The 17,502-nt window shown below is 41.0% G+C and overlaps 1 protein-coding gene across 1 annotated transcript in view; it reads right to left on the bottom strand.

The window, feature by feature from the left end:
- rgs3a (regulator of G protein signaling 3a) overlaps positions 1-10,928 on the bottom strand; it is a 133,224-nt gene extending 122,296 nt beyond the window's left edge. The window contains exon 1 of the mRNA XM_008298239.1: positions 10,528-10,928. Coding sequence (XP_008296461.1) covers positions 10,528-10,647 — 120 coding nt within the window. The 5' untranslated portion in view covers positions 10,648-10,928. The remainder of the gene's footprint in view (positions 1-10,527) is intronic.
- Between the last annotated feature and the right edge of the window lie 6,574 nt (positions 10,929-17,502).

The following is a 17,502-nucleotide window of genomic DNA, read 5'->3' as shown; positions in this document are numbered from 1 at the left end:
CCGAAAGCTCCCACACTCCCCAATCTCCGTCCAGACATTATGCTTGTTTATTATGTTTTCAACTTCCATATTTCCTCTGCTTTTCCTTTCACTTGCCCCCTCCTCCTCCCTCACCTCCAACCACCCAGCACGGAAATTCACAGGTCTGCGAACTCCGAACAATCTCCCCCCCGACTCTCAGAGTTATCCAAACATCACTTTTGTTTTTGTTTTTGATATCCGTATGTCTGGGAAAGAGGTGGTAATCTCAAAAAATAATAACAGCAAACACTACGGTAGCAGGCGCAGGAAGAAGCCTGTTAAATTAAGACTGAAAAACAGTGGCCAATCTAACCCCGTAGCAGCCCCATTAATTCCCAGCTTGCCTCTTTTCCTCTTAATCACTCGGATGTCTGGCTCAGGGAATGAAACACGGACAGAGAAGTGACAGAGAAAGAGCAGGGTGAAAGAGGAGCAGTGCTGCTCTAGTCTCTACAATGTTAATAAAGTGGCAGAAAAGCCCATTGTCTTAAGATCCCTTTATGCCAGTAGTAATGGCAACTTTTCCCTGTTTGCCTTTTCAAAAGGGCGAGGGTTACCCGTCAAGCGCACAAAAACACTTTCTCTCTCTTTCACGCTGCGCCGTTCACCTCTAAATAGGCAGAAGGACGGATTAGAGGGGGAGAAGAAAAGCGGAGAAGAAAAGCGCGTCTTAGGGAGAGGAGTGAAAGAAGAGTTTGAAAAGCTTGTCTAGGAGCCAGACGAGGCCAATCTGTTTTTTTAGTAGTGTGGGATCTCTCTCTCACTTTCTGTCTCTCCGTCTCTCTCTTCCTGACCTGAATAAACAGCTATCAAAGGAGGAGGCGTCTTCCGAGCCAGTAAACACACAGGACGGGTCTAAGGCCAAGTTCAGGCTCCGCAGCTCAAGTTGCACTTTAAATTCAAACGGCTCAGCATACAGATTCATAACTACAGGTACAGCACGGTGAGGGTGACATTGTGCATGATATGAGAGAGCTGAGATGACAGCAAGAGTCAAACCTCTGCAGCTTCAACCTAAAGACTCGTTAAAGTGAAATTAAAGGTTCCGGGTGCAACGTTCAGAACCACTGGATGTCACTAGAGAACCAGTATCTCAGACCAAAATTAACAGTCATGTTCCCACACCACACCCTTCCCTGCACAAGTGGAGAGGTTGTGCACACGAGTGACAACAAAAAGTAAGAGCAGGGTTCGCGTCCCGTGATGGACGACAAATCACCCAAAGAATTTCATTTTTCGCCGTAATTTTCACTCGCTTTCTGGTTCAGTTAAGGCACAACAGCTACGTGGTTACATTTAGGAAAATATCATGTTTTGTTCGACATTTTTTTAACATGGTAGAAGCTTGGTTAAGGTTAGGCACCAAAATTACCTAGCTGGGGTTTGGAAAAATGTTATGTGTGGAATAAAATACGACCTTATCACTCCATATGTGAAGCATCTTCTGCATTTTGTGGGTTACCATGGTGACGAGTCCGGTCCCATTGAATATATTAGTGGTTTGCTGATAAGAAGTGAAGCAGTAAAATACAAAGCAACTATAAGAGGGTTAGAAATGTATTTGTGATACGATGCAAACAAACGTAATCTGGCAGAAAATACATTTCCGTCAAAACCTAATGCAGTTTATTTCAACTGGAAGGTCATTTTGTGGAGACTGGGTTGTGTCTTCACTGCACCTGTCGCATCTGCTCTGTGTGTTTCTGATTCCACCATCTGTTGGACCAGAGCAAACTTGTACGTGGAAACAGACACACAAAGACTGGAGCAGAACAGATACAAGCGGAGCAGCAAAACAGCAGCAGAGGCTCTCGCACCTAGCTGAAAAAATAAGTGTTCATAAATGAGGTAAATAACAATAAAAATACTTTGTTGTTAACTTTTTATTTTGGAATTGAACACTTGGACTGCACACGCTTTTCCAGTGTGGGGAGGTCAACTATGGGTATACCAACTATTTCAAAGTGAGGGACTCACATGCACTAATAACCACTAACATGCATCCGAACCAGCTATCAAAACATATAACCCAGAACTTCAGATGACAGCAAACCTGCCCCAAAAGCATTACGTTCCACTACAACTAAACTGCATCATCAAACACATTATCACAAATACAATTCTAATATCTTTGCTGTGTATATTGTATTACTTTACCGAGGCTCTGTTACGATCCAGCCTCCAGGGTCAGATGGATGTGACAACACAAAAACCAGACGGAAACGGTCCAGGCAAAGCAATTTATTGCTTAGTAACGCAAATGAACATAACAGAACGGCGACAACACAAAAGAAGATGGTGGATGTTGCTACAAATCAAACACCATGGGCCCGTAACAGCCTCCTTCTGAGCCAACCAGGGAAATATCAGATGGGGTTTGACTCGCCACCCTGGTAACCCAGAAAATGGACAAACTTCAAGGGAAGGGTTGTATTTGAACCCAAACCATGACATTTCTCCTTTTCCTAACCAAGTAATTTTGGTGCCTAACCTTAACCAAGCTTCTAACATGTAGTGATTATTGTGAAACTGTCAACCAAATCCTGATTTTGTTCCTAAACCTAACAGTGTAATTTTGGTGCCTAAACCTAACCGGAGAAAACCGAAAGTAAACAATGTCTGAGAACAAAACTAAAGTCTAAAACTGAAGGTCTCTCATCCCCCATGGTGCGAAAACTTGTTGCTGAGTTGTGCCTCCATCCCTGCCTTCTACTTTCTTACATTGACTTTGTTGCCCTTTCAAACTGGATGTCTCTCCTACAATGTCACAGGTGAGAAAATACATTTAATACTAAACATAAATGAGAATGCAGGAACGTAAGTTTGTGGACACTGGGTTGCAGAAGGAGTGTGACCTTAGTTTCTGCTAAGGAAGCCATTAGATCTGTACATAGCAGATAGCTGCTGCTAAATTAATGCTATATTTATGTTTGTTGAATGCATGTTGGCTCAATCGGTCAAATCAAATCTATAATTCGAAATGCAAAGTGAAACAACAGAAGACAGACGTATTTTTAACTAATGAAACTTTTTGCTTGGTGATGGTGCTTAAAGAAAAGTTAAGGGATTACTTAAGTGATTGCAATTCTCCCTGATGGGAACATGAACGTCTGCACGAAACATCAATCCATCGTATAGATGCTAAGTCAATGCAGTCTGGACCAAAGCAATGATCTGACTGACTGACAGACCAACAATGCCATCTCTAGAGCTACGCCGCCAGCGATTTTCAGCCTGAGAGGGACAAAGTTCCTTACAAAGCCATCCATTCACTTGAGCACACACACACACAAACACAGCGACGGTGGCAGAGTTGGCATGCATGGCACCGGCCTGCTCCTCAAGAGCAATTTAGAGGGTCAGGGTCTCGCTCAAGGACATGACATGTGGTCAGGAGATGGCAGGGAACAAACCACGTAACGCACATGTTGTCTTGTATGCATTTAAAGAGGTTACTTCTTTCAAGTTAGAAGACAGTGCAACACAAGAAAGGGCAAGGATAAGCACTCATATATTCGGAGTCGTGCAGCGAAGGGAGGAGAGTTAATAGCAGTCGGGTCCCAAAATACTCACAAAGGGATATGTTCTGGCAATAAAACTAACCATTCTTCATTTACTCTGAGACGCCGGCCAGAAAATCTAACCCCTCTGTCCTCTTTTCAGCTCACCTCACCCTTCCTTCCCATCTTTCCCATCAGACAGAAGTGTCAGACCCATTTACACGGAGACGGTTTAAGAGCTAATGCCAGCTGACAAGCAAAGTGATGCGGGGGGACACGTTGTCCGAGGCGCGACTATTGTTAATATTCATGAACTCTCTGCCTCCTGCCATTCACATAAGCAGATAGATAAGCAGTTTTTTTTTTTTCCCATTGCCTGTAAACATAATTGGTGAATGCTGACATGGCAACTGAGAGGATGAACTCTTGCTTTACATAAAGTGTGTGTGTTTATTTCAATATTATTCGACAGGTAAAGGGAACCTACTGGATAGTTTGATGCCTATAAATTCTAGGTAACACTCAAAATTGCAGATTCTTAATAGATTTCTAAATGCTAAATAATATAGAAGTCCTTTTGTTCTTTCAATAAAGGCATTTTACTAGAATTTCATGTTTTTTGGGGGGAGGAGAAAGTAGACATTTCGCTAAATATCACATTCAAACGCTGCAGTTTATTATTTGTCACCACAAAATGCCATTCCTATGACTATTAATCCCAAATGCCAGCAACACCTACCTACATTATCTTAAAAAGCAGCACGAGCTTTTCTGAAAACACTGAAAAGACGTTGATCTCACAGTGACTCAGGAAAAAAAAAAGCAAAACTGAAGAAATTGATTGGCACCGTGTTTTTCAAAGCGCCGATTATCTCATATGTGGCAATTAACTAAATAAACGAGAACAACGGTTTGAGCGAAAACGCAGGGGAAAGTTGTAAAAGTGTAGTCAGTGGATTGGAATAGGTTCTTGAAATAGCCTTGTGGTTTTCTGAGGGACATTCCTTTGTGGATATCAAGTATTATCTTCAGCAACATCTGAAGTCTCCAAAGCCCTTAATGACCCTCGTGTAAATCACTGAAATTATTCATGTGTAAGGCCATCATCAAACATTGAAAAATGTTTGAGTCGGTAAAGAGTGGGCAGTTAATGATACCACAGGGCTCTTTGTGTAGCAGGGGTGATGGCCACGGGGTGACACAGAGAGAAAAGAGAGGAGAAGGAGGTGGAGGAGGTACGCGACAACGGCGAGGGAAGGAAATACGCAGCGGTCTGGAAAGGGAGCAAGGACAAGGCAACAGAAGACGGGTACAGAAAAGAGGAGAAAGTCTAAAAGGTTTTCCATTCTCCCCTAATTTAGTCTGTGAATGTGCTTCTCTCTCCCCCCTCCTCCACCACCCTCCTCCCTTTAACTCTCCCCTGAGACTGTCCCACACAAACCGCACAATCATATGTTACTCTGATTCACCCGCAGATAAAGAGGAAGAGAGAGAACAAGAACGAGGGAGGGAGAGGGGAAAGGACCATTCACAAGTACGGATGTAGAACTTTTTTCCACATGATTGCTGCCCTCCTCGCCGACTTTAAAAAAGCTGCTCGAAGTCTTGACATACTGGATGCAGCATCATTATTCTGTCAGGAATGCAGTGACGACTCTAAAGAGAATAAACAGCTTGCTTGTCAGATACACATAAGCCACAGGGTCGAATGTAGCAGCACTACTTTTTTGGGTAATCCCTAACTTGTGTTTGTGTGTATGCGACCTGCTTTATGAATAAAGAGAACAAGAATGTGTGAAAGGTGAAAGCAAAGCAGCCTCCTCCGGTTAATCCTGTACAGTCGGGCTTAGCGGCTGCAGAAACTCCATATGACCACTGCTCTCCACGGAGTTGAAATCCTGGAGTATTTCTAAAGCAACACGGATACATTTTAGTGTCATACTGATCACATGAATAGGACTAACTTTCAGCAGCTCCAGGAGTTCGAGTCTTAATGCCTTTTTAAAAATATTTCTAAAGTAAATGACCATTTGTGACAGACTCCATCCAGCAGTGAGGGTTTTTATTAAAACTAGACCAATTACTTTCCCCCCTTTCACCTGCTGCACTTGAGTTGAAACTGAAACTACTAAAAGCGCATGAATTCAATTAGTCTGGAAATGTGTCAGGTTTAGGCTTCGACTGATGTGACTTGGGCTTTTTATTAGAGCTGAAACTGATGCGGATTACTGGTAGTCAAAAAAGGGAAATATACATTAAATGTGATGTTTTAACAGCATGTGATGGCAAAAAAATGTCATTCATAATGAGGCTTCTTCATTATTAAGGGTGACTATAAGTGAACATGTAAAATAGAAACAGGAGTGATTCAGTTACAGCACTCTCCTCTGTTTATGCTCTCAACTGAGATTGATCATTTGTCCCCTGCAGTTCTTTACTATTTTCTAAATCTTTCACTATTCTTTCCCTTTAATTGACCACTAAGGTCCTTACCTTAAAGCTTTATGAGTTATTGTCGTGACTAATCCGACCCTTAACAATCCTAAACCTTGCTATCTGACAGGTTTTTAGGAAAAACTAACAAAACCCATTAAAAACAGCCTTAACATACCGACAGCCTTGGATTCTGACTCCGACATGACATTTTGTGTACAAATCAGGATAACGGTGTATTATCTGACTGAACAATCCAACAGATTGGCTACGTTCAGACTGCAGGACTTAATGCTCAATTCAGATTTTTTTGTGAAATCAGATTTTTTGCGAGTTCATTCACATTTCCAATTAAATACAACTTGTATGTGATCTGCTGTGTGAACTTCATACGACCCAAAAGTATCCCACATGTGTAGTAGAGGACACGATGACGTCACACGCCGCGAGCATGCTCAGTGTTTACGGAAGTAAACATGGATGGTAACGGTGGAGCATCTCTGCCACTCCCCCGCCACCGCCACCAATGGTGGACACAGAACTGTGACCGCTGTCCTAAACTGGCATCAGCAGCCAAGGGCTGCCTGTGCGTTCCGGCCACTTCCACCCCATTGGAGCGCTACCCTGGGGTAGAAGTGTCCCCTCCAACCATGCCGAATATTTATCATTAATTGGGCCTGAATATTCAGAGCCCAGAAAGTGCTACTCGGACCAGCCCTACTCGTTATAACAACAATGAACAATAATTAACAACAAATGAGCCTTCAAGCATCAAGCCCTCCTTGTATCTTGACCTCCATCTTGACAATCCAACAGCCTTGCTATCTGACATAAAAGAAGGTTTTACATTTAGTGACGGATTATCGAGTCACGACTGTAATTTGTGGCTGCCTTCTACATTAGCTGCTAGCCATTAGCGTAGCCTTAGCCACTGTGAGAGTAGCTAACTTCCTGATTTGTGGCAACTTCTTGTGTTTCTTGTTTAGAGTTTGCAGGCTCTGCTTTAGACTACAGACAGAGAAAGGTGGCTACATCAGACCTGAAGTAGCACATTTATCTATTATCGGGCAATAAAAATACTGATACCAATAACTGATCTATCCCTAGTCAGTTCTAATATTAGACTACATGATAATTTGAGAAACAACTACCATTTATTCAGCATTCACACAACTTCTTATGCCTGAGGGGCAGGTCCCCACTGTATTTTTATTTAAATAAATTGTTAACATGTAAGACAAAGTGATGGTTTTTGGTGTTCACTGTTTGGATCTTTACAAACAAGAATTCAGTCTTGATATCGTTCCAAAGTAAAAGACCCTGTCAGAAAATCTCTCTTCACTACGCACAAGTCTGCTGGAAAAAAAAAACAGCACAGAAGGAGAGAGACATCAATACTTTACAAGTATGCGTCTTTAAACTGATTCTGAATGTTAACACAGTCCCACCAAGAAAAATAACGGCATCACTGGTTTCAGCTGGAGGCCCAAACTGGAATATGTTTACACATTCAAGGGACTATATAATTAAGAAGTTAGGTGGTGGTACTGCAGAGTAACAAAGTCCACATAGAGACAAGGCCGGGGTGAAAGAACGGGTCAACAGAATATTGGATTTTAACATCTGAGACCACAGTTTGCTTCCTATTTCCAACCACAAGTCAACACTGGCTCTTTCAAACACGACCTTGATTCTCCCTGAACCATAACCAAGTGTTTATTATTGTGACCCTGACGACATCCCATAGCCGCTCTAACATTAACAAAGAAGTGATTACAAACTAAACCGCGACATTCCCGTCAACCTAACCAAGTCGGCATTGTGCTTAAACCTCACCAAACATTTCCCATAACTAACCAATCATAAAACATTTATTTTCCAAAGTTAAGTTTTGGCCGCCATTCAATCCTTCTCCCAAGAAGATTATAGCTGTGAGATATACTGCTGGATTTTTGTCTTTCGAGAAGTTGGGTTTGACTGGAAATTGAAAGTTTAGGGTTACACCTACATTATTAATATGTGGGGCAGACTGGGGCCTTTCTCTTACAGCAGACCTGGCCAGGTGTGGTTGTGTTTTCCACTGTTTCTGTGCTTGCAGTCTGTCAGCATGTTTTATTTGGCCACTGCTGACGCTCAAGTGCTGCGCTGTCTTCTGACAATAAGCTGCAGAGTGCATATTTGGATTGCATAGTTGGATTGAAAGCTGCATTATATCTTTCCTCTCAAGTGGACAGTCTTATTTTTTCACATGCTCTGTACGCTGCACCAACACCACAAAATCTATACCTACCTAGAACCCACATTCCAGAAATATAGATTTATTCATGCTTCTAATGCAACACCTGACTCTGCATAACTGATTTTCAATAAAGTCTGGCTCAATCTAAATATAGCCAGTGTCACAAATGCATCTTAACCTGCATAAGTGAATTCGCTAAAGTCTGATACGTGTTGACATCATGTGTTAACACGAGCTAGTGTCAGTTTTCCATGAAGTCTGGAAGACTAGCAAGACACACAGGAATAAATCCTTCCCCCCACAGCTGTAGTGCAAACACAAGATGCAGCATCCAAACTATTCAAAGCAGTAATGTATGCATAGATTTCTATTCAAGTGTGATATTAACACTTTTAAGCTAAATTTAAGCATTTACATGTTAATTTATTTGGGAACACATCAAGCAATCGAAGGAAATTTTAGTTTTAAAGTGGTAGCCAACTTGCAAACTGGGCTTTGACATGATACATATAGTGTGTTGCTTTTTAACCCCTTGAGAAACTTTTGAGTTTCTTTCATCAAATGATTTTCAAATTGATAGCTCACATTATTTTATTACTTAAAAGACATAACTAGTATCACAAACACACTTTGTTTTCAAGCCTCTTGGAGGGCAATGACTTATTTTTGACTGACAGCAGAGAGGACAGAGAACAGAACACAACAGAACAGAACACATCTTTTTTGTCATTGTTAAGAAAACAATGCACGGGAGTTTAGCAGCTCTTTGGGTTAGCAGCGCACAACAAAAGAGCACCGAATAATTACCACAAAAAAAAAAAAAAGATTGCACTGTCTAAAAACAAGATTTCACTGCATACAACAAAAGAACAGGTTACTGCACATAGGCTGGATGTACAAAGGCTTTGTCACTAGAACTAGGAAGATATGCAACATGTGTAATATTGCCTTGAGGAAACATCACAGCTTTTCCAATATCCACAATGAGCTAACTAACTAAGCTTTCTAGTCTTCAAAACAATGTTAGCAAGCATCATTTTCCCTGTGTGTTTCTTGCTTGTTCAATCAGTGAAGCTGCACATATTGCAGGCTGCAGCCAGATGGGTAAAACAACATGTGTTGATGGGATTAACCCAAAAAATAAATCCCAGTGGAACTAACTAGAGAGTGTGAACCTCTAACATATTACACCTGCCCACTGAAGTTCAACTCTGGCCCGTGCAAGCTGCTGGCAAAAACCATTTGCCATCAGTAACCATCAGGGAGGTAGCACATTGAGCACAAAGCCAAGAATAGAGCAGTGAGCACTCCAAATATGGAGAAAACGGGAAATCCTGAAGATAACAAAATTACTTCTACAGTTTGTGTGTCCATAATGAGTCCCAAGCTGTGTTTCATTTCAGTAGGCAACAGAGATCTTTGCATGTAAGAAAAAAAAAACAAGTTCCGTTCGCGTTGCTGTCACTGATTTAAATAATGAGTGTTTCCTCTTCAACGCTGTTAAATGGTTGAAAGTATCATCAGTCATGCTCTTGTGTCTCCGTAAACTGTTTAAGTGTTCTTCCTCATTCATTTTTTAGCACTGCATGGCCACAGTACAATCAATAGAGTGAGAAAATAGATTTTAGAGAGTTTAAAAACTTGAAAAATAAACGGAGAAAACCTAAAGGACTCGAGGGGTGAACACAGGAAGAGTTTGTGATTTCCACGACCAGATAAGAACTGACTTCACATGTGGCTGCACAATTTTCTTTTCCCCCCTTTCTCATGGCAAACAATCATTCTGCTCCACATGTGACTCACATGCAAAGTGAGCCCTTTTGACAAATATTGTCTTTGAAGAAATGACATGTTGCCCCATTCAAGTGCTCAGAGCTCCAGTGCATGATTCAATTAGTTACTATGGTTGCTGAGAATGTGTAACATGGAATTCATGCAGTAAATATCTTACTGAAGGCATGTTTATGCATGATGACTTTGCTGGAGATGGTGCAATGTCACGGGTCAACGGAATATTCATTCATTGTGCACGCACATCCCAGCAGAGTAAATAAATAAAATTAAAAAACGCATGCAAGTGCTGACAATTGAAGAAAAAAAGTTGCGCACCTTTGTGGAAAAACACCCACTAAAAGTTTCAACAGTGATAGCAATTGCATTAATAGTCATGTAGAGGCACATCCACACACTCGATTAAGCTTCCTCACTGTAGCTGCTGCTCAAGTTCACATGCACCAGCCCATACAGCAGAGCAAGCCGAGGATGTGAGCACATTTAAACTTTGCACACACACACACACAAACACATAAAGCAAAAAGGTTTGATTGCACTTACTGTTAAGCATTGCATATTCTCGGGGCGATTGGTCTCGGGGGCAGCACCATGGTTTGACAGCACAGCCTCTGAAATGTAGACAAAGGAATCACGAGCTGAGACAGTGCCTTTGGAGCACATTTCTCCCTGTGCCAATGCAAAACAGCCGTGTGGATGCACCAAAATAAAGTCCTCAAACAGTTCTGAGAGTCCATAAAAAGTGACTCAGATAGATAACAACAAGCAATTATGGCAACAGTTGTCTGGAGCAGCCTTCGCTGGGCTGAGATTCAAACTTCAGAGCGCACATAAAAGGCAAAACAAAACAACATCAAAAAAAAAAAAAGAAAAAGAAGAAGAAGAAGAACAGGGCCGGCAGCGTCAAGGAAAATCCCGTAAGATGCGAGGATCCAACAATCTGCCCGAGAGAGGAATGGAAGTGAGAACAAGTGAGAGGGAGGGAAGAGGGGAGGAGGGATGGAGGGAGGGGTGAAGAAGAGAAAAGGAACTCCTCTCTCACTCTATTATCCGTCCGTCACAGGGCTCCTGGGAAGTTGCTATGGTTACAGGGACTCACGCCTCAGTGTCCTTTTAACTATCGCTCATAAAGGCAGCATTCAGCTTTGGGCCACAAAGCAGATCTCCCTCTCTCTCTCTCTCTCTGTTTTTCTCTGTCTTTCTGCATTTCCCTCTGTTTACATCTGTGTGCATCTCCCACTAAAATGCACACACACCTTTACTTCTCCCACTTTTCCCCCTCTTTGACTCAAACTTCACACGGAGCCGCCCGTCCAACCACCGCCGCCGCCGCCGCCATCCCCTCCGTTTGATGTGCCTCTGCTTCCCCTCTCACTCTTCCGTCACGCCCCTACCTTCATCACCATAGGCGAGGAATTATCCCATCTCAGACTGTGAAATGTTCCAAACTATGCCAGCCCAGTCCAAACAGCCCCCTCCCAACATGAGTCAAAGGGCTTAAACGGATAAGTAACCTTCCCTTAACCTTGTGAAAAAAATGGTAATAATCATGTTATATACGCACACATACCCTGAAATGCCAATTGGACTAGTTTAGCACTGCATTAAAGTGTCACTTACGGTATACAGTTTAAATGTGTTTACTGAAATGTTGCCTGGAATGGCAGTCGTGTTGTTCTTTATCATAGAAGTGTGCAGGAAAGCGTGGCAGTGAAGCAACGATTGTACGAGACTTTACACTCAAGAAAAACAACAAAACAACCCACGTTTTGCAAAAAAAAAATGTCAAAAGTTTAAATTCAGGTGATCAAAGTCTTCTAGCAACCACAGTAATTATGACTCTTGTCTACTTTCAAGCATGACCACAATCATTCACCAAAATTAACCAAGTCAGCATTGTTAACAAAGGCCTCCTAACCTAGCTTTATCTTAACCTTACGTATATATATGCCTACCCTCAAACAAGTCATGTGATCCTTAAACAAAGCTAACCCTTATTGTGTCTGTCATTTTGGAGGACGCTTACAAACTTTCCTCATATTGTTTGGAGGATCTCCTCGAGGCTTATGAAATATCATTGATATGTGTTTAGAGGGCGCGTTCGGTCTTGATTGACTGAAGTCCCATTCCATTCATTAATCGAACCCCAAAAACTTGTTCCTGTGCATCAAAATGACAAATCTAGAGGTGTTTTCCAATAAAATAATCAAAAATAAGTTGGTTTCCTTGGAAATCCTCTGCAGCTCAAGCACACCAGCTCACCTACAACTCTGCTTAAGACATTACTCTGCGCTACACAATGGCAGGCTGTATTATCAGAGTCACGATTCAAATTCTAAATCAATTCTGAAGAAGAACAATGACACAGAAAGCTGCACCCCACAAGCTGTTTGATTGGTTCCTTGGGTTTGTTACATGTGAAATCGTGGAACTCTAAACTCAAATTTTTGAGATTGTCATTAGTAAACCGCAGTTTCAAAGTCGAAACACTCAGTTATGATGTTGACTGCTTATTTAACTCAAAATGTGACTTCCAGCACATAAAATACACTATACGGACACGTTAACATTAAAACATATTGATATTCCCTGAACTAAGATATGAAACATTTTGGTGCCAGTAATGAAACTGTATTGAAAATCAACTTGGGAAAACAGAATAAACATAAAAGTGAGGAATGATGTACAACAGTATACAAAGTAATGGAATCCAAATTGCATAAATTCTCTAACGAGGTCATTCTAAACAACTAAATAGTAAACTGCAAATGTTTCTAATAATTTGTCTCGATGATACAGATTATTATTAAGCTGCATTTTCTATAATAAATTGTTTAAATTACGTATATTCCTTCTGTGTTGTTGCAGTGAATGCAATTAAAATGCAATTTTTTTAAAGGTACATATTGCACCATTATAGGCTTCAAGTTGTAAATTCATAAAACATAACCACAGATACACTCCACAAGTCAGATTCAGGGTGAACACGGAGAACCTTTCAATCCTCAATAAATAATGATTTAATAATAATGTAATGTGAAAACCTATTGTCAATCATTGCACAAACATTATGCACAAAAATCAATCAAAGTAAGAATAAGACAAACATTTTCAAGAGGAAGGGACCTTTAAAATTTCAATTTGATATTTGTCTGCCATCTACTTACAGCGAGACAGCACACATACAGAAAAGAACAAAGAGGCACTTCTCAGCATTCTCCACACAGTTTACTTTCCTCTGTAACCCTATAGTTTAACTCCAGTAGTTGTAGTTGCCACAGTAACACAGAGGCTGTCTTAAAGAAAGAAGGGGAAAAAAAAGAAAGAAAAAAAAAGTGGTTCTGTCACTTGTTAATCTGAAACCTCCAGGGGTTCAGCAAAAGAGAAGGGCTAACCTGGCTGGCGTCAAGCCCAGAAGAGGAGCCTTTTGTCTGGGTAAGACATGAGTAGCACAGGGCATATGAGGGTAGACACATGGAGCAGCTGGCAACGAGAAACATCCAGCATGACTGAAAGAGGAACAATAACAGACAGAAACAGTGGACAGTGGGAAAAGCATACACAGGACAAATTCAAGAAATGAGAACAAGAGACAGTAGAGGGGAGCAGAAGGAGATTTAAGAAAAGGCAGACAATGACACTAAAGAGGAGAAAAAAAACAAAAAGAGACAGAAAATGAAGACATGCAAAAAGGCAAGAGTAAAGAAAAGGAATCAAAAGGTGCTGGCAGTCGGTTGCTGTTGAGTCAGCCAGCCTCAGATCTGCCAGAACATTAAAAAAAAAAAAAAAAAACCCTTGACTTTGCTCAAGTCTCTCCTTGCAACACTCGCTCACTTGACACACAGTCGCTCTATTCACCTGCTGTCACCCGCAAACAAATAAACACTTGATGAAGAGAGTGGAGAAGCCAAGAGGGGAGGAGATTTCCTCCACTTCACCGAGTGGGTGTCTTAAGATCAGCTCGAAAAAACAAAAAAAAAATCACAAAAGCATTGTTTAAACTACAAGAAATGGCACAGGACAAGTAAAAGGACGCTTTCAAGACATTCGAACGGAGTGATGAATAAATGGCAGGTTGCTGCGTGCGCTTCAAACTGTTGCTCGTGTTGATCATCAATCAGCACAGTTGAATCTGACACGCTCGACGTCGGTGTTTGGAGAAGCACAATGGCGGGGCATGAATAATGAAAAACGGTGGGGTTTTTCCAACTGTGCATATCTCCAACTGAAAGCCTTAATAAGAAAAAAACAAAGCGTAAAAAAATTGGCATCAGTTTACCCCTTTTCCACTATTTTTTTAAGCCTATTTTGAGCTGATAATATTCGTAGTATGTAAATCCTGAGATTTTAAATATAGCAGAGGAGCTTACTTTAGTAGTAAAGCCTCACTGAAGTCATGTAAATGAGCTAAATTACTGAAAATTGAAAACACTCAAACTCTGCTTAGTTGCAGTGTGTTTCCTGCACATGTTAATTCATAGAGTACAACGAGATCAAATTTGTTTAGCCAATACAAGCAGGGCAGAAAACATGAAAAACCTAAAATGTTGATCTAATTAAAAGATAGATTTTGTTTAAAAACTGAGCATTCCACTTAATTAAACAGGACAGATTTGGTATTCTCCAGTGGATCTCCACCAAAATTACACTGAAACTTCAGCTGTGTGAGCTCACTTCACTCCCACTACTTTTATTGTTGCTGCAACCTCTTTTAGATGCGCACTGTTTAGTTTAGAAAGTGATTTTGGGCGATGGCGAGTCGATTTTATTGAACAACTAGAGTGGAATGCTTTACAGCAGGCCTCAGTGAACAGGCGGACTTTGTTCTGCACAAGTCATTTCCTACACTGTATACCGATATAAACAACAGAGGAGACAGAGATCAGAGAGTGAAACATCTACGCACATACAAACCACCAGAGGTCTTTATAATGCAGCGTGACTGATGTTTGGCGGAGCACAGCCTCCGGTAAACAGAACAACACAAGTTTTTTTTTTTTTTTTGCGGGGGGAATGACAACCTCAAGGATATACAAACTTCAAACATCCCTTCAGGTGACCTCTTCTACACTCCGTGCCAAACACAGTCAAAATCTACACAAGTTTTCCTTTGGTGAAGATGAAGCTTTGCATGTCTGACTGAGTAATGCAGCTCCGGGTTAATGGGCTTCCCAATTTTGTTGTGCCTCTGTTTTTAAGGGTTTAAAAAAGTTGTTCTGCGTTTGTTGTGCAGACAGTATAGTTGGGTCTTAACTACTGTATCTTTTTTATCTTCGTAGCTATCACTTCAGTCCGTGCAACATGAGTGATACATCGCAAGTCTTTCTGGTGAATAAATGTGTGACTCATCACTGAGCTGAAAGAATGAATGCTGTGTTGTGCCTGATGGTGGTTTTGTTGGTCGATGGACAAATTGATCATCAAAAAAAAAAAGAAGAGCAGAATGTGGAGTGGGTGCTGCAGAAAATTATAAAGCTCAGTCCTCCCATATTTTCCTCTTTGGTCAGCTTGAGCATGAAGTATTACCACTAGTGTCCAAACTACAGTATTTGTGGGAAAAGAATCTATAACTCAGTTGTTCTGACGTAACACAAACTGCATCTGTGTTCACTTTCTTCTGTGTTTAATGGGGTTGCAAAGCAACTTTTGTAAATGTCTGTTCCATGCAAATAGTTTTTAAATGCAGCAAACCATGAAAACTCATTTTGGTGAAAAAGCAAGTATTTTACCATTTTAATGGTGTTTTTTTTAAATGTTGGAAGACACATCATGAGCAAAATAAGCAGTGATTGCATAGTGTTTACGCCTTCATGACAGTCTCAAAAACACCAATTCAGACAGCCAGGGATTCACACGGAACAAAAAATCCTCTGTCACTGTTCTTATTAGAATTGGTTTGTAGTTGTATCATGCATTGCTGAATTACTCCAGTATCACAACTGGCCACTGTGGAGTGGTTTGACAGTGTTTGAATAGAGTTGTAAGTGAGAAGGTGTGCTCTAGTCGCACCTCGCCACCCCAATGGAGAATGGTTTGACTGCACCTCATTATCATTCTACTAAAGTGACGGAACAAAAAAAGCACCCTGGATTGTTTGGAATTCTTTAAACCAACCACAACTGTTTTGGTTCAGGATGCAGCAATGGTGCCCTGGCAAAAATTATAATGTGGGGAATTGTTCTGGTGGAACATCTGCACATCGGGAGGCTAGTGCTGTCAGTAAAATGTAAAACTGTCCTATTTTAGGATCCAGATCTGCTTCAAAACTTGCCATATTCAATATGTAGGTTGCAGCTCTGAGGTTGTTGCCATTTCCTGTAGCAAAGGGGGTTTTGAAAGCGGTTACACGCAGAAAGCAAAAGTGAGGTTAAAAAGTTGCATGAAATGCATGGCAGAAATAGCAAACTTATACCCGAAGTCTACATCTGGTGAGTCAAACTATGTTTGCTCAAGCTGCAGCGACTGAGGAGGGATGGGTGGAGAGAAAGAGGCGAGGACTTTGTAGATCTGGACATGCTAAAGAAAGCAACAGAGCAGAGTTACATCTCAGCCATGTTGGGATTACTGTCATGGAAAACTTAACTTGTATCTTTGATACACAGAGATAAGTTCTAAGGGGTTTATTCAATGACAGGAGAGGGACTTTGACAAATAAACCTAAAGGCCTACAAAGATCATCTCCATCCTGCAGTACTCATACGGGATAAATGTGTGTGCATATAGATAAGGGTGTTTTTCTATTTCAGCTCATTTTCAGAGGTCAAAAACTCCAATGATTGAAAAACAACAACAACCACCAATGAGCCATTCTTAAGATTTGTTGTCCTATTTAATTATTCATTCATTGATGCCATCTTGCCTCCTTCTGGACACAAGTCTGGAATATTAGAGAATATTCTCTTCTAACTACAGACATTGAGTCTCTTTTTGCTACCATACTTAAAGACTTTAGAATGACAAGTCTCCCAGTAATTTCATTTGAAGGATAATTATCCCTTCATTTTTCAGGATAATCTCCGTGGATGAGAACTCCTGCTTCAGTCTGCAGAGCTATGCTGGATCAGTCTTGAGAATGCAGGACAACTTCATGATCGTGTTCGCTATTATACTGAGACAGATGTGCAGATGACCTGTTTTAAAGAACATGGCCTGAAGGGTTACACAATTAAAGCAGTCTTGGGCTTTAAGAAGGCGACCAGACGTCAGTCAGAAAAACTATACATTCTTACATATATGTATTCTACCAACTATCTAGTGTACATTCTTCAGTTGTAGAGCAGCTGACCACAAGACATTGCTAAAAGGATACGGCTTCAGTTATCTGTGTGCAGGAGGTGGAAAAAAATAACAGGAACACATACAATCTAATGCTATCCAAAACAACACCAGCACAAAGTACACAGCTCTGGCATAGTCTCAACAAAAACTGAAGATAATAGGCATCAATTAGGTGCTTTTTTTATTACAGTTTCTTTTATCTACAAAAGGGCGCTTCAGTTATTTCCCTTTTTTGAGTCA

Source organism: Stegastes partitus, unplaced genomic scaffold (assembly GCF_000690725.1).
Source record: "Stegastes partitus isolate 25-593 unplaced genomic scaffold, Stegastes_partitus-1.0.2 Scaffold1297, whole genome shotgun sequence".
In the NCBI taxonomy this organism is placed as follows: Eukaryota; Metazoa; Chordata; class Actinopteri; family Pomacentridae; genus Stegastes; species Stegastes partitus.
This window is presented reverse-complemented; position numbering and strand designations above follow the sequence as displayed.